Here is a 25,051-nt window from a genome sequence, read left to right as displayed (position 1 = left end):
CTTTGATCACGACATTGGAATTCAATTTTAATAATAGCACTAAGTGGACGTAGGTCATCACCATCAATTGGGGTCGAACCACTATAAATCGTTTGCGTTTGTTATTTATCATTAGATTCCATTATTGATTATCATCTCATTTCTTGTCGTATTTTTGACTCTGTGTCGTTGGCCAAATCGAGTGTCAACAATATATATATATAACTCTTGTAATATATTTTTCTATTTTTTAAAATATTTTTTTATTAACAATCAATGCGTCATATCATTTTGTTCAAATTTGTAGACAATTTTATCACTGCATATAAAATAAATAAATAAAGAAATAAATAAATATGCTCCATTATTATATGAAAAGGGAATAAACGCTTGTCCATATGAAACACACGGTGACACTGAGTGATAGTTGAGAGAGAGCCAGAGTGGGTTGTGTTGGGGTGCGGGTGAGAGACTAAGAATGAGAGAATTAATGATCGTGGGATTTGAGACAAACTGAGAGAATGAGATTATGAGAAATAAAATGGCATGGTGGGAGAGGCACGACGGTGAGAGACTTTGGAATCTTTTTTTTTACCCGAAACCCTAAAGGTACTATATGCACCCAATTTGAAAATGTATTCCAATTGAGTGGGTTTCACCTAAATTGCTTCAGGTTGGAGCGAGTTTCAGGTGAATGGGTGCTAGTATGTAGGGGTGCACATCGGGCGAGTTTTTCAGATTTTGAGTTTTTAGATTCGGAATTTACGGGTTTCAGATTTAAGAAAGCACCTCCAAAACCCGTCCAAACTACATTAAGGTTTTGTCGAGTTCAGATTTCAGATTTCGGACGAGTTCAGATTTAGATTTAGATTCATAGGGCCTTGTAATAGGCTTTTTTTTAAAACTTGCACTTTTAGCCAAATTTACCAACTTTTACTTGAATAATGTAATTTTTACCATTTTTTATGTTAATAATATATTTTTTAAAGTATCATTTTTAGAGGCATTATAGATTAGATGAAAGGTTTTGGACCTTGAAATACATTGTTTGGTTCAAAAATCTCATTTTTAAGCATTTTTTATTTTTATTAAAAACAAGTCTCATTTTTGGAGTTAGAGAGATTTGTTTACTAAAAAATATTAATTAATAAAATTTTGAGGCATTGGACCTCCATATTCTTTTTAACTCTATTTTATCTTATTAATAATAATTTAAAAAATAATTTTTTATATACATTAATACAACAATAAAAATAACAAATCTAAATAAAATTCACCACTTTGACCTAGAAAAAACAAAAACTCCAAAATCAATATTACACAATACACAAAATCTTAAGAAACAATCACTATAAAAAATAAATCTTGCTAAAAGAATGTATTAAGATCACACACAAAAACACACAAACATATATATAGTTATATGCACATGCATACATGTATGAACACAAACATACATATATATATATATATACTAGGGGTGCACGGGAGGTGGGTTGAGCGAGTTTTTGGCAGTTTGTGCAGTTTTTTTATTTGATGGTTTGAGAAAAATGCAACCCATAACTACCCAATAAGTGTGCGATTTGAGCGGTTTTTATGGGCGAATTTATGCAGTTTTATGGACTAGTTGAGTTGATTTAAATGTCAAAATTATCAACTTATGATATTTAAAAATTAAAAATATAGACTATAAAGTTCAAACTTATACCATCTTTACTCATCAATGTCTTCATGAATAATCATTTGATAAAATATTATAGTATCTCAAATTTGAATATAAAACTTTACAAAAAAAAAATTATAATAATTATCTAAATTATACAAATTATAAAGAGATTTTTTCTTAAATACACATTTTTTTTTTACTTTTTTACGATTCATTTTTTTTCTTCAAAAATACGCACTCAAGTTTTCAAAAATACGATTTTCAAAGTTTCATAATTATGAAAATGTGGTTTTTAGGAAAAAACAACTAAAAAGCAACTTGAAAGCAACTTGGAAACAACTCACTGGACCAACAAAGCATCAACCCAAAAAAACCTAAAAACAACGTAAAACACAAAAAAAAAAAACATAAAAACAACGTGAAAAAAAAAAAGACAAAACCATAAAAATTTCCTTAAAAGCGTAAAATTGAAAAAAAATGTTTGACTGTAAAAACGTAATTTTTGAGCGAAAATTAGTATTTTATGTAATTTTTCCAATTATAAATGATATTGAACTCATCAATCTACACATTAATAATTTCAACAGTTTGAGTTTTGTTATGAAAAATTTCACTAATATTAAACCATCAATACAAGTAGCACTATTTATTTTTTCATCTATTTTTTCTAAACAAATTTTTATATACAATTCCTGAGTTACCACCATTAATCTCATAGCAACGACTTTCATTAAAAAAAGTTAAATCTTTGGACTACCATAAATATATATGTATAAATATAAAGAATACAACGATTCATATCCAAAAATCCAATATCTTTATCAAACATATTAAAAGGGTCACAAACTTTATAATTTTTAATGAGTCATTTATGGTTTGTATTTTTAGATTTAGATTATTACTAAAAATGTATATACACAAAAATAAAGTAGTGAGTGCGAGTTAAACCCTCCTTATATTATTACAACCCGTACCCAACTCATCTTGTGGCGGGTTGAGTATTCCGGTAAGGAATAGCCAGTTCAGATTGTGACATAAGTAATGAGGTTCTGTTACACAGAAAGTACCTTGGGTTATGGTAAGGCTATAGTGATAGTGAGGTCGAGGAAGCGACCCAGGGCAAGGAAATTTATATCTAGTGAGTGGAATTCTGGTTCCGAGCTGTTGAGTAAATTTCGAGGACGAAATTTCTGTAAGGAGGGGATAGTTGTAATGCTCCAAATTTCCTAATGAGGTTTAGGACCTTGATTAGGAGGCCGGGAGGGCCATAATTGATTTATTATGATATTTAATGATCATATGCGTGTTAATGTGAATTATATTATTATATGATGGTGAATGCATGCATATGTGAGTATTTATTATTATAAGGGTATTTTGGTAATTTGGCCACTGTGAGCGTAAATGTATATTTTGGGTGCATACTGTAATTTGTGAACGAGATTTCATTATTATGGAGATATATTCGAGCTATTCGGCATGAGACGGTCATATATATGGATTAGCGGTTTTGTCATAACGGGGTCAATTTCGGGGTAATAGAAATGTTTATTTGGTGATAGATTGGGAGTATTTGAGATCAGGATGGAATTCTGGAAGTTTTGACTATAGTGTCCCCGGGGGTGTTTTCGGGACCCCGAGCACTAGGTTTTATTTGAGGTTACTTAAGCTTGAAGTAGCTTGTCAGATAAGAACGTACGTTAGGAAACCTCTCGTTCTCTCTCTTGACGGTCCGTTTTACCGTTTGAGCGTTTTCGAAGATATCTTGAGTTCTGGGAGTCGGAATCAAGCGAGGGTCGAGGCACAGCGATCCTAGGAAAGAATAGAAGCTTCTTAACCGAAGGATTTGACGGAAAACAACCCAATCAAAGGTACTTGAAGTTTAAGTTTTGAGTTATTCCGAGTTTCTAAGCTTTGAATTGATTTTGTGAATCGTTGAGTTTTCGGTTCGTTTGAACCTTGGGTTTTGAGGTATTGGGAAGCTTGGGAACTTTGTTTTGATGGTTGGGGAATGTTTAGGTGTGTTTTTGGGGACTTTGAAGTGTTGAAAACACGTTGGAGAATGGTTCTGGGTTGGGCGCCGCGGCCCTGTTCTTGGGTGCCGCGGCCCTAGCTCGAGTTAGCAGGTGGCCTTTCTGTCTTGCTGGGCGTCGCGACCCTTGTGTGGGGCGCCGCGGCGCTTGCCTCTGGAAATTCTGGGGGCCGCGGCCCAGGGTGCTAGGGCCGCAGCCCTTGCCCTGTTTTCACCCCGTTTGCTCGTTTTGACCCCAGGAACTTAGCTATGGGCCTCGGGAGTGTCCCTACTACTTGGATTAGGTTGGATTGATCTCTTGGGGGCTAGATATTGGTGTGGAACCTTTGATTATCATGTTATTGATGGTGTTCCATATTTGGTTATGATTAGGTGACCGCTAAGGGCTTAAAAGTTGACCGTTCTCAAGGGTCGTTCTTATATTGGTTCTAGCTCGAATCTGAGATAAGAAAACTGCACCCTGTGTATATGTGACATGCATGGCTATTATGATGCATGTTGGTTGATTACTGAGTATGACATGCGTGGTTATTATTGATGCATGTCGGTTGATTATTATGTATGACATGCATGGCTATTCTTGATGCGTGTTGGTTGACTATTAAACGTGACATGCATGGCTGTTATTGGTGCATGTTGGATTGTGGGATATATTGCATATGATGCATGAGAAACATGTGATTAGGGCATGCTTTGTATACTGGGTGTGATATCGTTCAGAGCTTGAGCTTCTGTGTTAATGCATAGTCCTAATTGTACTAGTATTTGTTGAGTAAGCATGCTGAATACCTTGTTATTGGATATTGGACATGTGGTATATGTTTGGTGGCATGGCTTACCTGTGTATGGCGCTGACTTATTAGTCAGAATCGACAATGGTGTCAGATCCGTCTGTGAAGCTGTGAATTATTAGTTAAGTTCACCACGGGCTGAGCGCTGGTCGTGTTTTACCGACCCAAGGGTCAGAGGTGGCAGTGCGTTGCAAACGCCGGGCCAAATAAAGATTAGATCTAATCGAGGTCGGCATTGAATGACTCATATGGGGTATTAGTGCTGGACCGACCGAAAGGTCAATGAGAACTATAAGCGCTTGCCTGGTCTACGACCAGATGACTATAGCCAAGGTATATGACCCCGGTGACAGTTTGTCACATGGCTAAGGGACGTTGTCCATAGTTTCGACTCTAGAGTCGTGAGGAAGGTTATGTTGGTGACTAATCACCTTGCACCTGTCCTAATCAAACTTAAGAAAGAATCACTTATCAGTTAAGCCCTGGTGACCCTATCGTCACATGGCTAGAGGGAGCGATGCTCATTATTGTGACTTTTGGCTATTGTCACCTATTTTCTTGGACTGATAGTCCTGAATGGTTACTATGGTTATTGTTGATATTATATCATGTTATTCTGCGTTTTCTTGCTGGGCTTTGGCTCACGGGTGCTACGTGGTGCAGGTAAAGGCAAGAGGAAGCTGAACCATCCTTGAGTTGGAAAGCTTAGGTGATGACGTGTACATATGCAGCTGCTCGTCCGCCACGGCCGATGTTTAAAGTGGAACTAGGGTTGAACCCTGTTTTGCCGCTTAGAACGGCCTGTTTGTAAATATTTTCTGTAATAAACTCTGAAATTATATTTTCGGGATCCCAATGTATACATTAAACGTTCTAGTGAAACGTTACATCTTAACCAAAATGTTTAATCCCTAAACCGCTAATCATACTTAGTTACACGTTTTGGCCAAATGACTCGATTAGCGAGTTTAGCACTGTTTACAAGGCACATCGTAACGGTCTCTGGAGTTGGGGCGTTACAAAAGCTATCAACCTTACTAGTTTAATCAAACTAAAATCTTGAAGTAGTATTGAACCTAAATGAATTAACTGGTTTAAAGTTATGTAGTATTGAAAATGAGTTGTTGCCTCTATTTCATTCATTTTCAAAAATCTAAAATGAAAATAAGAGAGAAGGAGGAGAATAGATATATATCTTCAATGTTTTATTCTCTAATTAGGTGTGAAAATATATAGAAGAAGACTAATAATTAGCCAATAAAAAAATAAAAAATATATTTTTTAACATATATAAAGAAATATAAATAATTTTCAATATATATTATATGTAATTGGATTGTATCAATTTTTAATTGTATTTTCACAGTGTCATTCCATCCGATCTAATCCAATCATTCAAATCTATTCCAATTCAATTGTAATTTGATATTTGATTTTTTGTAATTGAATTGGTTCGGTGTAATTTGATTAATTTAGATATTAATAACTAAATGAGAATAATAATTGAATTTACTATTTTTGGATTAAAGAAAACAAATAAAAGTTGCTTAAAAAAGTAAAAATCCTCCAAAGAATGAACAATAATTGATTTTAATGTAATTCTCGCGAAAGAAAATAAAGAAAAAGGGAGAAAGAAAAATAACATAATTTATTTTGAAAAGGAAAAAAAAGTTAGGATTATCATATGGCGGGAAAAATATAAGCGTACCGCGCAAGCTTTTTATTTTTATTTATTTTTATTTAATTAACAAAGCCGAAACGGGGCGCAAAACCTAACCGTAGTCTCTTCCAACTCTCCGTCGCATTCGCCTATCGCTATAATATTTGATTCGCGAGTCAACTCACTTTCTCGCTCCATAAATTTCTTTACTTTCTCTCTCTTACTCTTTCGGATAATCCAACCCAATGAGGGTTTTAAGGTCTCGGGAAATCGTTTCAGTTGAAACGACACCCAAAACCAAAACCAAAACCCAAAAGACTAGACAAAAGCACAGTTTGGAGCCTTCTACTCCAGCCCAGAACAAAGAACCTTCTGCGCTTTCTTCCTCTCGCTCCCCGAACACTGACCCACCTTCGAATTCTCCCGCAGTTTCCATGGGGTCAGGACCCGATTCGGCGTCTCTATCTGGGTCAATGCGGAGACGTAGCCTCCGACTCGCTTCCAAGACGGCGGAGCCCGATGAAGTTTTGGGTCAGAATCCGGCCGAGGGCGGTCCTCGTAGGAGTGGTGACTCAGGTGAGGATGTCCAGGTTTCGAAAGGAAACGAGGAGGCAGTTGATGACGGGGTTTTGGGTATAGCAGTAAATAATGAGAGGGATTTTACGTTGTTTGGTAAGAAGTTTAGGGTTTTTGAGAATGGAGATGAAGATAGAGGACCCGGTGAGAGTTTGGATGAACATGGGTTGGGTTCGGGTTCGGGAAATTCTGGGAAGAGAAAGTTGGGTATTGATATTAATTCTATGCCTTCGGAATGTGCAGAAGACGGTGAAGGAAGAAAAGGTTTCTTGAACTTGCGGTCAGGTAAGAAAGTTGCGAAGAAAGGTGTAGAAGGAGTTGATAAAGAGAGGGAAGTTATAGATTTGGGAGATTTTGGGGAAGACTCACCCGAAAGAGGAGAAAAACAAAAGGGAGAGTTGGCCAATCATGGTGTTTTGTCGAATTGCGTTGATTTAGATGTGTTGGATTTGGAACGTGATATAGGGAGTTTTGATGTGAACGTTGTTGAGGGTGGTAGTGCCGAGTCTATCAATGAAAGGGAAATGGTCGGAGGAAATAGGAAGGGCAAGAGAAAGATGAGTTTTGGATGTGAAGAGGGTGGTAATGTCATTGAAAATCTGGAGGAAGCCCCTATTGCCATTGGCAATGATACTCATCACGGGAGAAGGAGATTCAGCAGTAAGGAGAAAGGGAAGGGAAAGTTGGTTGAAGATCCAATGGTAGCTAATATCAATAGTGATGATAAAATGGGATTGGAATTGGGATTAGGCTTGGGATTGGAAGTGGAAATGGAGTCTGAAGTTAAGATTTCAGTGAACAGTGTGGTCTCAAATGCTATTTCGACAGAGGAGAATGTGGTCTCAGATGCTATTTTACCAGTGGACAATGTGGAGGTCTCAAATGCTATTTCATTCCTGGCCAATGTAGCAATAGCTGAAGGGGAGGCTAGGAACTCTAATACAAGAGTGATTAATAATTCAACTAGGTACATGGAACGGTTTAGAGATATAGCCAAGCAAAATGCTACTCGGTTTGCTCTTTTTGATCGTGAAGAGGAAGAAAATGATGAAATCCCTGCTGAAGATGTTGATGAAACGGATTTTGAAGATTGGCCTGGTCCGTTTTCCACTGCCCTGAAGATTATTAAAGATCGAGAAAGAAGAAATCTGCCAGCAGGTAGTTCTTTGTCGGTTGGTAGCAAACCTGCTCAGCTGGTATGGACACCTAAGAAAAGTGAAGAACGTGAGCTTTTGAAGCGTCGGGTTCCTTCCCTTACTGAATTATCCTCAATGTGTCTTGCCAAAAATGCTGATTCAATTGTTTCACTTGAAATTATCCCGGACTGGTTGAAGCACCGGATGAGTAAGTTGCTATGTGATTCTCGAAGGATGGATGGTCAGTTTTTTAGACTTCTGGTTCAAGGGTCGCCAATGGAGGTTCGCTTAAGGGATTGTTCCTGGCTAACAGAGGAAGAGTTCACAAAATCTTTGGAGAACTTTGATCCGAGCAATTTAGTAGTATGTTCTCTGATTTGTTTTCAATCTACCAAGTTACTTCTCTTATACTTCACTGGTCATGTGCCCTTACAAAATTAATAATTAACAATTGTCAACAGTCTTCACATGGGTTAAATAAATAGAATGTGAGCCTATTTTGCTCTCACACATTATGGCTCTTCTCCTCTACACAGGAGGATCAACATTGCATGATTCATGTCTTATTATGGTTCTTTTGATCATTATGCTGGTTTAACTTCTCTAGTTTTTGAGGCACGTACTAGTGAAGATAAATAATTGGTCGGTAGCTCACTCAAGTGACAAAGTGATTTTTGAAACTGAACATGACTGAATGAACTATATAATCATAATTGCATGTGTAGTACATATATTGAAGTCATGTTTTTTGTAGTTGATTCTCTTGCAAAAGACTTGTGGTAGGTTTTTCAATGAGTTTGATCTGTTTTGGGTTGTAGGTGATTTAGTTTACTGCCCGCTCTTATGCTAAAATAGTAGCACAATTTTACTTTAATACTGAAACTGGGGAGAGTACACTTATTTGAGTAATGGCACTTGTTTGGAATTCCTACTAATATCTGTTATGTTTGCCTTTACCTACAATGTATATTGGTTTGTTCTTTATGCTGTATATCCAATCCTGCAAAGAATTGTTCATGGAACTACTTTCGAGATTCTTTGGGCTATAGTTTCTAGAATCATCCTGATGTTGAAATTTATTGTTTTTATATATTTTTTTTAATGCACAGTAAACGTGATATTGTTTATGGTGTATGGACTATAGGCCTGCAGCTTGTCTCATTTATTATTGTTTTTTTTTTCTTGAATCAGGTGCTACAACTTGATCAGTGTGGACGCTGTCTGCCAGATTATATTTTGGTTTCTACCTTAGCTCAGTCAGCAAACAATTTGCCTGCACTAATTACTTTATCACTTCGTGGTGCATGCCGGCTTTCAGATGTTGGACTAAAATCTCTTGTTTCCTCTGCACCGGCACTTCGATCTCTTAATATCAGCCAGTGCTCCCTTCTCACCTCTTCTAGTATTGACACTTTAGCTAACTCATTGGGTTCGATTTTGAGGGAACTGTATCTCGATGATTGCCAGGGCATTGACGCTATGCTTATGCTGCCAGCACTGAAGAAGCTTGAACAATTAGAGGTTTTATCTTTAGCAGGCGTTGAAAATGTTTGTGATAAGTTTATCTTGGAATTTATTGGCAGTCGGGGTTATAATATGAAAGAGCTCATTTTAACTGATTGTGTGTAAGTTACTTTACATTTTCTTTTATGATACTCGTAAAAAATTTCATTTCAAGTTTTCTTTTGGTTATGATGTTCTTGATTTGGTGCAGAAAGGTGACAGATTCTTCATTGAAGATCATTGCTGAAACATGCTCTGGGTTACTTTCAATCGACCTGAGGAACTTGTGCAAACTGACAGATTCTTCATTAGTGTATCTTGCAAATGGTTGTCGAACAATTCAAAGATTGAGACTTTGCCGCAATTCTTTCAGGTTGTTAGTAAGTTTAAATAATTATACCAATTTATTTAGAATTTTGTAGCTAATTAACTTTTAAGCTGCCCTTGACAAACTGTAAGCTAATTGATAACTGAGAAACTGCAGTCCAATTGTATGTTTCTGAACATTTCCTAAAATTTTGAGGACCTATACAATTTATCCAGTTCGCCCACACATTAAGATTTAGAGGAAAAATTGTGGCATTCAATGTAAAAATGAATCCATTGAACTGTTGTATATTGTATGAAAGTGTGATTGAAGTCTTCGATATTATCTCCCAAAACTTGTATTTCTTCTCATGTTTACAAAATCTTAACTCATTGTAAGCAAATATCAGTCGCCGAACCCTGTTGATCTCCTCTTTCTAACAGACTAATAAAAATTATTTTTTAAATGAAAACAGTGATAAAAGTATAGCTGCATTCCTAGAATCGTCTGGAGAGTGTCTGGAGGAACTGTCTTTGAATAACATCAAGAAGGTATTTATCCATTTTTTTCTCTGCTCACGCATTCACACATACATGCATGGGTTATCTCTCTCTCTATACAAAATATATATAAATATATATTGCATGAATCAAATTCATGGCTGCTCGTGACAGGGGTCTGGCATTACTAAAACTTTTGGTTTTTGCTTTAAGTTTTGTTCAAGGTTCTTGAATTAATCTACATTTTGTGTATATGTGAAAACTTAAAATTCGCTGAATTCTTGAATGCACATTTAGGTTGGCTGCCACACTGCCTTATCAATTGGCCGGCGTTTAAGAAAGTTGAATAGTCTGGATTTGTCATGGTGCCGGAATTTGACAGATAATGAATTGGGTTTCATTGTGGATAGCTGCCTATCACTGAGGGTGCTTAAACTCTTTGGATGTACTCAGGTAAACCAATGAAACAGAAGTACATGTTATATGCTCATGGACCAGTTTTTTCCACCCATATTTGCTCTTCAACAGAGTGAGATAATTCTGGATTAAAGCTATTAGTTGGGTAATATTACTCACAAATATTGCGCTGCAAAATTATTTACTGGATCAATACGTTTTCTTTTCTATGTAGATTACAGATGTTTTTCTCGATGGCCACTCAAATCCAGATGTACAGATCATTGGCTTGAGAATGTCTCCAGTGCTTGATAATGATTTGTGGGCAAATCCATATGCTGCTCCACTGCGTTATTCTAGTGTACCTTCATTTTATCTCTAACTGGATGCTTAGGGGTATGATGTCAGTGACTTACTTAGGAAGATGGAAATCAACTGAAAATAGTTTAATCAGATAAGCTAGGTAAATCTTTTTCTTGGTTTTACTTATACGGATACCCTGCACAAATAGAATACACTGTCGAACGTTAATCTTTTACAAGAACTCGAAATATCTGATGTTTTTGGTGGAAATGAAAAGAATAGCAAATTTTTGGGTTTTTACCGTTTGCAATTTTTTACATTTCTCAATTCTTCTTGTGTTTTACACCATATTAACTTCAAGTTCTTTCTTTATTGTGTGACGGATAAATACTTGCCCATGTATATTTTTGTGGGGTTTCCAGTTCAATTTAGTTTTCATATAAAGTAAAATGAATGATCTAATTGGTGGCCCATGACTGTAAATATTTAAATTAAATTTGTTTTTGAAGGGACATTTTAAAAAAAAAATTATTATTGTAATTTTTTAAATTTGCACTCTTTAAAGGACAAATCTTTACAGATTAGTTCCCAAGTAAATTTTTGAAAGAGTTGTATGAAAATCTTTTGTACTCTCTTTTCCTTCTCTCTCTACACATTTGTTTGAGAGATGATCCAAATGATTAAGTGCGTGTTTGAGATAACTTTTAGAAAAGTTATTTTATGAAAAAGCTGTGTAGAATTTATGCTGAATCTACAAGGGAAATTTGATTTTTAATGCAATAAGTGACATTCTGTTAGAAAAATACTCTATACTTATAAGTCTCTCATTTTGGTCCTATTAATACCGTTACTACCCAAAATACCCTTGGCATAATTTTTTCAAACTCTCTGTATTCTCTTCCAAAATACCCGAACCAAGCAAACTTTGAAATTGATAGGACTCGATTGAATTTGTAGAACCCAACCTTCATTGTCTTCCACGAACACGAACAAGGGCTCCCAAAGGTCGGACTTGACGATTGGAGAAGGGGAAGGAGAAAACGTCGAGCAAGGCAACAAAATTTTTAGGAAACAACCTCAAAGAAAGCGAAGGTGAGGGTTTTCTTTTTTAATCTGCAATATGTGTATGTGACTGGTTTTTTTTGTGATTTTTGTTCATAGGATAGATCGGGGTTGGCAATAAAGAAATCTGGGTTTTTTCTCTCGATATTTTCATGAAACTCGATAGAAATCGATAGGACTCGATAGTATAGGATGAGGAATGGATTAGACTGTGCCTCGATAGGAGTCGACAGGAATCGATAGGACTCGATGATACACGACTTTGGGAATTTTTAGAACCTACCTCGATAGGACTCGATGATACACGGTTTTGGGAATTTTAGAACCTACCTCGATAGGAATCGATAGGACTCGATGATACACGGCCTTTGGAATTTTTAGAACCTACCTCGATAGGAATCGATAGGACTCGATAAGACTCGATGATACACTGCTTTAGGATTTTTAGGACCCTTCTCGATAGGAATCGATAGGCCTCGATAGGACTCGATGATACACTGCTTTGAGATTTTTAGGACTCTTCTCGATAGGAATCGATAGGCCTCGATAGGACTCGATATGACTAGACTTTGGTTTTTTTGCTTTACCTTGATAGGCCTCGATAAGACTCGATAGTAACCCGATTATATTATTCTTTGTGATTTTGGAATCCACCTCGATAGGCATCGATAAGACTCGATATAACTCGATTGTTTCTGCTTCGATAGTAACTGACTTACCAGATTGTTTTACATTTTTAACATTTTTTTTTTAACATTTTTAACATTTTTTTGTTTTTTTTTTTTCCAGATGCCTGAACTTATTGTGTCGTTGGAGAAACACTTTCCTGGCCGTGTCACTTATAGGGGTAGTGCTTACTTGGATACCCTTATAGAGCAGTTTAAGAGGCATGGTCTTATTGAAAGGGCACAGGCATGCCCGTTGGGACAGTTCTTTAAGGCAAAACCGTTTAGTTTTTCTGGGGTTCTGCTGCATCAGCTAATGTTGCGTAAGGTAGAAAGTAAGAAGCCTAAAGAGGGTCAGTTCTACCTGGGCAACACTCTGTGTAGATTTGGTATTGCAGAGTTTGCCCTAGTTACCGGGCTAAATTTTGGGAAATCACCGTCCCCAGATGAATTGAAAGAGCATCTTTCAAGTGATCGGATCATCCAAGAATATTTTAATGGTGATTCGAAGGTTAGTTTTGGTCAGTTGGAAGATGCATTGAAGGCCTCCACAAACCCAGAAGATGCATTTAAGCTGGGTTTGTGCTATTTGATAGAGGAGGTACTGAATGCCCTAGAGAAGACAACAACGATATGGGGAGATTCCCTGAGGATGGTTGAGGATATTGATTACTTTTTCAAGTATCCTTGGGGGAAGTTGTCATTTAAGAAGGTTAGCAAAGGCCTTCAAAAGGACATGAAGAAGCAATTGAAACACTATGAGGAGAAGAAGAAAGAGGGGTCAAGCAAAAAACAGAAGGAGGCGAAGTATAGTTTCACTTGCTATGCACCCGCGCTTATTTACTGGGCTTTTGAGGCCATGCCTTCTCTCGGGAGTAAGTTCGGTGAGAACAGTGGGAATTAGATTCCCAGGATGCTCAGCTGGGCTACAGAGACTGATATCACTATTTCGACAGCTCTGTTGGCTCCTATATTCGCCAATCGTCGAGTAAGTTCCATTTTATCTTGTTAAATGTCACAAATTAATGCTTTAACGATTTATTTTATTAAAGTTTTTCTGACACATGTTATTCAACTATGTAGTTAGTGGTATTTTCCATGCTGAAGCCACGTCCCAGTGAGGTAGTCTACTACAATAGCCTCCCAGAAGTTGATTCCAGGTTATTCCCTGAGTTGGAGGCTGGGACTGCAGTGGATGAAGTAGTGGTACCTGAGAAGGAGGTAGAGAAGCTAGCAGAAGTTGCAAAGGAAGCCTCCATTTTTTATGAGGATGTCCCGAGGGTTGATGAGGGCACTTCACAGGCCTGTGCAGCTTCATCTAGTCAGGTTGCCCAGCCTGATTATGAGCAACTTCTGCAGAGGCTCAAGAGGGTTGAGGAGGGCCAAGCAACCTTACTATAGAATCAGACCACGATCATGGCTCAGTTGGCGCAGCTGCTTTCACTGGTCTCAGGTCGATCCACCGACGTAAAATCAGATACAGAGTCTGATATCTTGCCTGCAGACTACGAGCGCGGTGATCAACCCTCCACTCCACAGGCCCAGACATTTGTAGCTCCCAGTGATGCTGACAGTCCCAGTGTACGAGTATTGCAACTCGAGGAGGCAGCTGGCCTTGAAGTTGTCAGGAAGAAACGCAGGCCCAAGCGTTTTGATGACTTCACCGACCTAACAAAGAAGATCAGACTAGATAAACAGGGGCTAGTTGCTGAACCACTGAGGAAGTGTGGCCCGCAGCAGGAGAAGAGCTTCCATAGGTGGATCGTCGGGAAGATTGACAATAAGAGAGACCGCAACGTGTATACTGGGACGCACGGTGTGGCATGGTTCTTACAGTTGCACACAGTCCAGACTTGGCTTTGGGATTCGGTATGTAAATTACATTCATGTTTTCAATTCAATCTTAAAATATATTGATGGTACTAACGAATTTTTATGTTTTTTTAGCATATTGATGCCGCTTTGCACATGCTACGCCGCCGGCACCACTTTTACCATGCTGCATTTCGGCAGGATGCTACGATCATGAACACCACCTTCCCCCAGGTGTGCCTAGGTCGTTGGAATCATTTCAGAGAGACCGACACTAAGTATACATGGGACGACGATGTGCTGAGAATGTTGAAGGGCGATGATAATCAATTCCTTGTAACATGGCAAAATGAGAGTGAAGTATATTTTGCCTTGCACGTCGAGAAAGCCACACATTGGATCACCATTGAAGTCTCCATTCCAACGTGGTGCATCAACGTTTATGATTCCAACCATAGCGTGCTCAGTCCCGTTCTGATGGAGGAAGCGATCAAGCCTTGGTGCTTATTGTTGCTTTCGTTGTTATGGTGTTCTGGCATGTTTGACGACCACGAGGACCTCCAGGTATATCCTGAGCAGAATGCAAAGCCTTTCTCATATTGTTGTATTCCTCCAGAGGAGTGTCCTCAGACTAAGACAATGTATTCCCCTATTTAATTAGTGGATTTTGAAATTGGAAAATTAAAGTTATTTTTATCTTCTATTGACACAAAATCGATTATATGCAGTGGGGATTGTGGTAAGTTTGCCATCAAACATATCAAGCATCTGGTTGCCAGGCTACCACTTGATACTGTTATCGATGAGAACATCCAGCAATTCAGGACCAAGTGGTGTGTGGACCTGTTCTATCAGAATTTAGTCCCATGATGCTCTTTACATTTTTGTCTTACACATCTTGTATAGTATACCATATCGTTAGTTTTGTATATTATTTTTTTTCCAAAACAATATTTTTTGAAAAAGTTATTAAATAAAAAAATATTAAATTCACATAATGTGTCTGCCTCGACATCCAAACACACAAAGTATTAGACGAAGTATTCCATATGATAAATGCAACAAAATTAATTAAATAATTACATAACACAATATTTTAAATCCTACCCTTACATGACTTCCTATTGTGTCCACTACCACCACATCTGCTACACTTACGTGGCTTGACAATCTTTTCCCCGCGTGAAGCATAACGATTTTTCTTTCACCTACCCACTTTCTGTTTCCTGGGCCTTCCTACAGGGGTTTTCTCAGCGGGGACACCGACAACCGTATCTCTGATGTGATCAGGGATTACCCATTTATCCTTGTTCCCAACAGGGTAAATAGTATCTTTATAAGTGTCCTTCAATGCCTCGATTCTATAGTAAGGGGAACACAATGAGTAAATGTTATGCTTCTTTTTCTGGCTGCAGCAAAAGCATGTACATAGGGTATCCCAATGGTTTGGAACATGCCACAAGAGCATGATTTTGTGGCCAAGTTCACCTCACCTTCACCATTACCATTGACCATAAGAAATTCGTGATGACCAAGGACTTGGACATCTAAAAAGATTGCTTTATCACCTATTTGCTTCAAATCCTTTTCCATCTCAGGTGATAACACAGTTGTTGCTTTTGCAGCTCTTTCACGTCTATCTGCAAACCAAGACTGAAGAGTGAATCTTATGAATTCAAGAAAAGTGGCGACTGGAAAGCTCCTTGCTTCCTTGGTCTTATTGTTAAAGCTTTCTGCGTAGTTACTCGTCATGATATTGTATCGGTTACTAGGAAAATAAGCACTACTCCACCTTTCAAAGCCAATTCCCTCTAGATATTGAGCAATGGGCGGATCAATTACCTTAATCTTGTCAAAGAACTTGTGAAATTCCGTTCTTCGAAATGCGTACGCTACACACCCCATGATGTCTTGCATGTGGTCAGTTTTGAATTTTGCCACAACATTCATACAGATATGATGGTAACATGCACCGTGATACGCATCTGGGAACACAAGCTCCAAAGCATGATTAATGCTTTTATGCCTGTCCGATACAAAAGCAAGGTTCTTAACGTCCCTTATGTCTTCCTTCAATTTTCTCATGAAATAAGTCCAAGAGTTATGGTTCTCACTGTCCACCAATGCAAACGCAATTGGAAACAACTGGTTGTTTGCATCCAACGCAACAGCACAGAGCATGTGGCCACCATACTTATTCTTCAAGAATGTTCCATCCACACAAATTACAGGACGACAGTACTGGAAACCACACCTAGAAACACCGAGGGAAAAGAAGCAATACACGAAATGACCATCTTCTGCTACAAAATCAGTAATTGTACCTGGGTTCTTATGCTCCAACTGACACAGGTATCCAGGTAACTTGGAGTATGATTCCTCAGGTGTCCCTCTGACATACATAAGAGCCTTTTCTCTGCATCTCCATGCCTTCTCATAGCTCATTTCAACCCCAAAATGGTGCTTCATGTCCTCCCTTATGTTGTTTGCCATGTACCGAGTACCATTGGTAGCAAATTTCCTCTTGATTAGGTGCCCAACAACCCACGGTGATGCTTGACGGTGGTCCTTATCTCGAATTTCTTGCGAGCAAGTGTGTACTTCGTTGTATACAGTAATCTTGAACATTTCAGATCGCATTTTTTTCTTACCCCTCAATCTCCAACCACAATCAAGATCCTTGCAGGTAATGTACCACACATCAGTCCCAGATTTCTTCACCATAAACTCAAAATTATTCTTCATCGCAAATATGGATGCTTTGGTTTTCAATTCAAGCTTGTTCTGAAAGAACTTCCCAAGGTGCAATTCTCCTAAAGATTTGCTGGTTGAGGAATGATGTTGATGTGAGGCCTCTATATCCTCTTTGGTGAACATGGGAGCACTCCATGTTCTACGATCTTCACCTAAGTCCAATGGAGAACTCCATCTAAAACTATCATCGGTTTTACTTGGACCTGGACGACTACTACTGGTCCCAGGTGTTTGCCGGTCTTCTATTCTGCGCTCCTCATCTACCATAACATCTGAACTCTGTGTTGGAAAATCTGCCCTAACATCTGGCCCACCAAGATCTGTTGCATCAGCAACAGGATCGTCGTTGACATAAGGTTCGTAGCCATAGGGATCGTACTCCTCCGTGTCATGCACATATGAAGGATCTCTAACCGGGATATCATCATGGACTATGACATCTGGATTTGTCTCGGGAACACATGTTCCAACATCACCTTGAGTTCCTTTGAAACCATGACATGGAGGAGAAATGTTCTCTTCAAATCGAACTTCTTTATTAATGTTGGCAGAAGCCGATGCATTTCTTACACCTCCCTTCTTAATCAATGTGACACATAGAGGAATGAGCTTCTCTACAGATTTCGATGCTAACCCAATGAATGCACGCACATGCCTATCATTTTTTATAACGGTAGGTTTGACGGATTATGATAGGCATGTTTACGGGACCTCAATTTTCAAGTCATGCACACATTTATCCACTTCAAGCTCATCGTACAGCATGTCAAGCAATTGCTCATATGTCACACCCTTCTCCACGGGTAGAACTTGATTTTCAGCATCTCTGAAAATCCAATCCCTATTTTCGTGTTCCCAAACACCATTGAATACAAAAAATACGAAAACAGTCGAATCTGCAAAAAAAAAAAAAAAAAAAAAAGGACAAAAAGTTAAACTACAACATAAAACAGAAAATATCAATTTCTATCGATATATGTCGAGTCCTATCGAGGTCACACATATCGAGTTTTATCGAGTACAGTCGAGGACTATCGAGGCAATCAATCCAATTAAACTCTTATACACCTATCGAGTACAATCGAGGCAAACAATCCAATTAAACTCTTATACACCTATCGAGTTTTATCGAGTACAATTGATTACAATCGAGTTATTAAATCCAATTAAACTCTTATACACCTATCGAGTTTTTTCGAGTACAATCGAGTATCATCGAGTTATTAAGTCCAATTAAACTCTTATACACGTATCGAGTACCATCGAGGTACTAACATCCTAACACTATTGAGGCACGTCAATGTCCATCGAGAACCATCAAGCCAGCATGCATGCAACACATCGAGACCTATCGAGTTTCATCGAAACTCATTGAGGCAGGAAAAAAATCCAGAAAAAAACGCACGAAGTATCCAAAATTCATTCCGACAGTGAAAAATTGCAATAAAACATGAAGGCATACACATATCTGTTCGAAATAAGACAAGTAATGTAACCAGACAAGTTTCCTTACTACATATAACAAATATATACTTACCCATACGATTTTTTCTCCTAGATCCGAAATCCAAAATGAAGTTTCTTGACTTGAAAGGACTCACAACTTGCCCCTAGATCCGAAATGCAAATTAATGGTGGCTGGCTTTTTTTGTGTGTACGAGAGTTTGAGAGATAGAGAGGGAAATAAGAGATAGAGAGTGAAGACTGAGAAAAAGAGAGGAAAAATTATGCCAGGGGTATTTTGGGTAGTAACGGCATTAGTAGGACCAAAACGAGAGACTTATAGGAATAAGGTATTTTTGAAACGGAGGGTCATTTATTGCATTAAAAATCAAATTTCCCATCTACAATTAATAGTTAAACCTAGCGCAATCTGACCTTTAGCGTTTTTTAAAAGCAATTTTTTTGAAATTTTTTTATAGTAAATATTTTTTTTATCTAAATATATTTACTAATGTTTTACTCAAAATAAAAATATTTAAAATAAATTAATATGATAATAAAATAAAAGATATTTAAGTTATTTTCTTCAAAAAGATATATTTATAGTTTATGAAAGAAATTTTTTTTAACATGTTTAAATAAATAAAGTATTTATATTGAAATCTAGTGAGTATATTTAATATTGTGAATTTGTTTTAATAAAATAAATATGACATCTATTTTAGGCTTTTAATATTTAACAACACTATATATATAATTTATACAACTTTTTGGACTTACAACACTTTAAAATCTGTAATTTACCAAATACTCAGCAGTTTTTCCTCACAACACCGTTGTAGCTGCTTTTTCCCACAACACAACTATACCAAACTGGCTCTAAGTGCATGTAGCATAAGTGAAATATCCCAAATTTGCTAATCAGGCTTAGTGCCTGGATTAGTGTGCCAGGAGGGCATAAATAGATATTATGTGCATGTTTATGATTATATACATGATTATGTGAGTTATATTATGATATGACTATTATAGCATGTTTATGTGTATTAAGCATGCATGTGGGCCCGTTTCTTATTAGAAGAGTATTTTTGTAATTTTGGCCCATTGAGAGTGTAACATCCCAAATTTATTAATCAGGCTTAGTGCATTGATTAGTATGCCGAAAGGGCATAAATGGATATTATGTGCATGTTTATGATTATATGCATGATTATGTGAATTATGTGAGTTATATTATGATATGACTATGTTTGCATGTCTAAGTATATTAAATATGTATGTGAGGCTGTTTCTTATTAGAAGGGTGTTATCCCCATTTCCTGCATGGGCTCGGGGCCTTCGTCCAGGCCCATTGCCAGGGGCCATGAAAGCATGCGGGCCCGGCCCAAGGCCTCGTGGTATGGAGCGTCCAAGGGGAAGGGTATGGACCAGAGAGGCATGTCGGGGCCCATTGGCAAATGTCCGGGATGTCCATCCGGGCCCGTCCTCCGCGAAGGTGATCCAGGCGATGTACAGAGCGCTCGGACAATCGCGACCTACGCGTCCAGGTCCCGGACCTTGATATGGTCCAGGCCTGTGGTAAATGAAGCGGGACAACGGTAAACGCACCTGGATCACCTCACCCCCGGTTGAAGGGGCCAAGCGTCCAGGACCCTGAAGCCGCCTCACTCCACGTGGGCGTTGTCCCCACTTTTCACCTGCAGAAAAGGTCATCTTGGGATTGCATACCGATGTGTCAGGCCTGCGCAGCCAAGTACTCTGACTGGTCTTGTCTCCTGAATCTGCCTCGTGACTCGAAGTGGCCAGACCAAAAGCGCTGTTTTGTCGGGCGAAATGTAGCTCTAAGGTCAACCTGTTGGGCCTTAGCTGGCTGGGGATTTATGTATTTTGTATCTTTTGTATTGGGCCTCCACTAGAAATGCCACTTATATCCATTTCTCCGATGGGCCTGGGTCGGACCCGGCCTAGACCCAGTGTTCCCACAAGCCTATAAATATAAGCTACAGAACACTGTAAAAGGGGTGGGTCACGAAAAAGACAGGAACCCTGTCAAAGTATAGAGATAAAACTCCATTGTAAAAGCTTCTTCAAGTTCTAATAATATAGACTCGTGGACTAAGGCTAGTTAACGCCCCAACCACGTAAAAACCCCGTGCTGATCTTCTGCTTTCATTATTATTATTAGTAAATCTTACTTATTAATAGAGTTGCCGAAAATCTCGGTTAACAGTTTGGTGCTTTCATTGAGAGCTGAAGGAAGCTAGTGCTAACGTCAGGCCTTTACTACGATGGTGAACACACGACACACCACCTTCGACCCTACCAATCCAGAGCAGGGCAACGGAGACCTGCTGCCTTCACAACATGTTCCTCAGGACCTGCCCGAGGACGTACCTCCTCAAATATCTCACCAAGACGAGTCGCAGGACTACGAGGGTGGGACAGAATACGAAGTGGAAAACGAGGAGGAGTATTATGAGGAGGAAGATGAGGGGGAATACCACGACGAAGCTGCAGATCCCAGGACCCCCCGCGACGATCAGCAGGACTTGGAGGTGACCAGACTAAGGCAGCAAGTCCTGGATTAGGAGGCCAGGATCGCTGAGCAGGCAGAGGCGCACCGCCGGATGCAAGAGTCTCTCCAAGCCCTGCAGGCGCTCATGATCGCGCAGGGTCAGGAAGCCAACTCCACAGCTAGCCCACTTCCAGAAACGCAGCAACCCGCTCCCCGAGAGCAAACCGGGGTCCCCAGAGGTGCTAGCCCGGTCCGTCACCCGGAACCTTTCTCCGAACCGGCTCCAGGAGGCCCGGGCGGGGAGCGACGGAAGGCCTGGGAGAAGACCACCCCCGTCGAGAAAGCTGGGGCACGTTCACGGCCGCTACCTAGGAAAGAGAGGGTGCGCCCCGTCCTAGGACGAGGCCACCCGATCGATCTGCAGGGGACGCGGCCACGAAATGCACAGCCCCGGCACGCCTCAAGGCCAAACGGGCGGGAAAGGTCTTTGCTCCCAAGTGCCTCGGTCAACAAGAACCGTCGAGAACGGTCTCGCCGCGAGGAACGTCACGCCCTTAGTTCCGGGGACGACACTTCCCAGATAGATTTACGCGATGGGCTGAACGCTCGGAAAGAGCGGGCCCGCAAGGAAAAAATACTCCCTCGAGACGACGACCTCAGGAACAACATCAACGACAGGAGGAACGAGAGAATCCCCTTGGAGGATGGCACAGCCAAGCTGTTCATGGAGCAGATGACCGCATTAAAAAAGGTCACTGATCGCCTGGTCCGCAAGCAGGAAGGCGCAGACACCGACTCCGACGAAGAGGATAAAGAGCCATGTGCGAGGCACATCCTGGACGTCGTACTACCCAAGGGGTTCAAGATGCCGAGCCTCACTGCCTATACTGGAAATACCGATCCCAGGGACCATCTGTCCCGGTACAACTGGCTCATGACAGTGGCCCATATCAGCGACGACGGCAAATGCCTCTGCTTCTCGATCACTCTGGGCGGTCCCACCGAAGAGTGGTGGAAAAGGCTTAAACCGGGGTCCATCCAATCCTGGTCCGGGTTGCAGTCAGTATTTCGAAAACAGTTCGTGGCCGCCATGAGGATGGATATGCAAATCAGTGCTCTCGCCAATATTAAGCAAATCCCCACGGAGACATTGAGAGCCTACATCCAGCGCTTTACAGAAGAAGCCTCCAAGACGAAAGTCGACGACGGACAGCGCCTGGTGGCACTGCAGTCCAGGATCCGGGCCGGGTCCCCCCTTTGGGATGACATGCAGCGCAACAAGGCCGCCACCTTGGAAGAATTCATTAGAAGGGCCCAAGGATTCATCAACTGGGAGGAAGCTTAGATCCAGGCCTTCGGGTGGCCCCCGGCTCCTCATCCCATCTCCCAGACGACTCCGGGATATACGGGTGGCCCCCGGCTCCTCATCCCATCTCCCAGCATAATCCTACGCCACGCCCCCCATTGCCCCGGGATCGGCCGTCGCGCCCAGGGTCAGTTACACTTCTACGGTTTACGGCCCTGCCACTTCGGGATACGCCCCGGCCCAGTCAACCCACTTCTCCGGTTATGGCATCGTGCCGGCAGGACATAGCATGGTCCCCGTCGTGGCCCAGCAGTCACAAACGGGAGTGACTGAGGCAAGCGTGAATCCTTCCCGGGGGAAGCGATCAGGCAAAGGCCAGAACCGGCCCGAGCCGGCCAAAAAGGGGAAGAGGGGCTACGAGCCCCAATATTCGAAATACACCAACTTGGTGGACACCCGGGAAAACATCTATCTGGCGACAGAGAGGGCGGTCCACTACCGGAAGACTAGCCCCATGTTTAAGGGGGGAAGGAATCCGAGAGACACCTGCAAAAGGTGCGCCAATCACAAGGACGTGGGCCACACTACCGATGAGTGCCGGCAGCTCAAAGACGAGATTGAAAACCTCATCAAGCTGGGGCACCTCCACCAGTGGGTAAGGATGCCCGTGGGGGTCCCGGGCGTGTCGGCAAGCCCTGGGAACGACTCGGGCATACCCCCCTCGCCGGGAGGATATGCACACGGACCTCCAGCGCAGGCCCCTCAGGGGGCCCTCGCCGCGCAAGGTCCCGGCCCCGGAATACCCTATCACTCCGGGGCAGCACCCCCTCGGGTTGACGGGGATGTGGCAACCATCTCGGGCGGACCTCACCTGGGAGGGCCTTCAAGGAATGACCAAAAGCGCTATCTGAGCGAGTTGGACCACGACCAGGAAGTTTGCGCCCTTGTCCAGGCTCCGGCTCAGCGCCCTAAATTGATGAACCTCCCCATCACCTTCACAGAGGACGACGCCCACAACGTCCATTTTCCGCACCATGACCCGCTGGTCATAGATGCCCAAATCGCCAACAAATTGGTGTCCCGCGTGTTGGTGGATGACGGAAGCTCCGTCAACTTGTTGTTCAAACCCGCCTTCACCGCCATTGGCCTAACGGAAGCGGATCTGGCGTCCTGCCCGACTCAAATCTACGGCTTCAACGGAGATGCGCTTCTCCCCATGGGAAAGATACAGCTGCCGGTCACGCTGGGGGGTGAATTGCAACACTCGTTCAAGTTTTGCACCTTTGTTGTGGTGGATTGCCCCACCGCTTACAACGTCATCTTTGGCCGGCCCGCGCTGGTCGAGTTCGGGGCCATCACCTCCATCTGCCATCTTTGCATGAAGTTCCCATGCGACAACGGAGGGGTAGGGACTGTCCGGGGAGACCAAAAGAGCGCCCGGAAGTGTTACCATGTCTCCACCCGGCCCATATACATGGTCCGGGAGGAGCCCGTCGAACCAGCCCCCCTCCCTCCTGCTGAGCGAGCGGTCCCAGAAGAGGATGATCTTGACCCGCGGATAGGGGACGATCGCGTCCTGGAGCCAATGGACGAAATAGAAGAGGTGTGCATCAGCGAAACCGATCCGGCCAGGATCATCCAAGTAGGAAAGAGCCTGCCGGCAGACATTCGGGCTGCCATCATCGCCCAAGTCCAGAGAAACCAGGGCCTTCTGGCCTGGTCCCACTCTGACATGACCGGGATCGACCGCAATATCATCTTCCACGCGTTAAGTATTGACCCAAACGCGATCCCGGTCCGCCAGAAGCGTAGGCCTTTGGGGACGGAGAGGGCCGAGGCCCTTAAGCTGGAGGTGGAGAAGCTGTCTTCCATTAACTTCATACGCGAGGCTGTGTATCCCGTGTGGTTGGCCAATCCCGTCCTGGTGCCGAAACCGAACGAGACCTAGAGAACATGCATTGAATTTACGGACCTCAACAAAGCATGTCCGAAGGACTGTTTCCCGCTCCCCCGAATCGACCAAATGGTGGATGCCACGTCTGGATACGAGATCTTGAGCTTCATGGATGCTTACTCCGGCTACAATAAGATCTCTATGCACGTGGCGGATCAGGAGCATACCAGTTTCCAAACCGACAAGGGCATTTATTGCTACATAGTAATGCCTTTCGGACTTAAGAATGCCAGAGCAACGTACCAAAGGCTCGTCAATCAGATGTTTCGGGCCCAGCTAGGACGAAACATGGAGGTATACATCGATGATATGCTGGTCAAGTCTAGGACATCCCGGAACCATTCAGACGACTTAGCGGAGGCATTCGCAGTTATCCAGAGGTACGGGATGAAGCTGAACCCTAAGAAGTGCACTTTCGGCGTGGCTTCCGGGAAGTTCCTGGGCTTCATAGTGAGCTTCCAAGGAATAGAAGCCAATCCGGACAAGATCAAGGCATTGGTCGACATGGCCTCTCCCCGGAAGCACAAGGACGTGCAAAGCCTGACAGGGCGAGTGGCCGCCCTGAGCCATTTCTGTAACGCCCCAAACTCCAGGGACCGTTACGGTGTGCTTTGTAAACAGTGCTAAACTCGCTAACCGAGTCATTTGGCCAAAATCGTGAACTAAGTATGATTAGCGGTTTAGGGGTTAA

At 41.5% G+C, this 25,051-nt stretch overlaps 2 protein-coding genes across 2 annotated transcripts; both read left to right on the top strand.

Annotated features, from left to right (window-relative positions):
• Nucleotides 1-6,232: 6,232 nt before the first annotated feature.
• Nucleotides 6,233-11,311, top strand: LOC133797310 (uncharacterized). The gene is made up of 6 exons (XM_062235174.1): nucleotides 6,233-8,203; nucleotides 9,032-9,465; nucleotides 9,555-9,716; nucleotides 10,126-10,201; nucleotides 10,448-10,603; nucleotides 10,782-11,311. The coding sequence occupies exons 1-6, from the start codon at nucleotides 6,374-6,376 to the stop codon at nucleotides 10,926-10,928; spliced, it is 2,805 nt and encodes a 934-aa protein (XP_062091158.1). The 5' UTR covers nucleotides 6,233-6,373; the 3' UTR covers nucleotides 10,929-11,311.
• Nucleotides 11,312-13,791: 2,480 nt separating this feature from the next.
• Nucleotides 13,792-15,310, top strand: LOC133795420 (uncharacterized). The gene is made up of 3 exons (XM_062232873.1): nucleotides 13,792-14,445; nucleotides 14,524-15,008; nucleotides 15,295-15,310. Exons 1-3 carry the CDS (start codon nucleotides 13,993-13,995, stop codon nucleotides 15,308-15,310), a joined length of 954 nt encoding a protein of 317 aa, XP_062088857.1. The 5' UTR covers nucleotides 13,792-13,992.
• The last annotated feature ends 9,741 nt before the right edge of the window (nucleotides 15,311-25,051 follow it).

The sequence above is a fragment of the Humulus lupulus genome, chromosome 8 (assembly GCF_963169125.1).
Source record: "Humulus lupulus chromosome 8, drHumLupu1.1, whole genome shotgun sequence".
NCBI lineage: Eukaryota > Viridiplantae > Streptophyta > Magnoliopsida > Rosales > Cannabaceae > Humulus > Humulus lupulus.
Note: the sequence above shows the minus strand (reverse complement) of the source record. Positions and strands in the feature narration are given on the sequence as shown.

What these genes read in the sequence shown, in the direction of transcription:
- LOC133795420 (XM_062232873.1), top strand. Translation starts at nt 13,993, where the DNA reads ATGGCTCAGTTGGCGCAGCTGCTTTCACTGGTCTCAGGTCGATCCACC. An exon ending in AGACTTGGCTTTGGGATTCG is followed by an intron (nt 14,446 to 14,523) that starts GTATGTAAATTA and finishes ATGTTTTTTTAG; the next exon opens with CATATTGATGCCGCTTTGCA.
- LOC133797310 (XM_062235174.1), top strand. Translation starts at nt 6,374, where the DNA reads ATGAGGGTTTTAAGGTCTCGGGAAATCGTTTCAGTTGAAACGACACCC. An exon ending in CTCATTTTAACTGATTGTGT is followed by an intron (nt 9,466 to 9,554) that starts GTAAGTTACTTT and finishes GATTTGGTGCAG; the next exon opens with AAAGGTGACAGATTCTTCAT. An exon ending in CTTTGAATAACATCAAGAAG is followed by an intron (nt 10,202 to 10,447) that starts GTATTTATCCAT and finishes ATGCACATTTAG; the next exon opens with GTTGGCTGCCACACTGCCTT.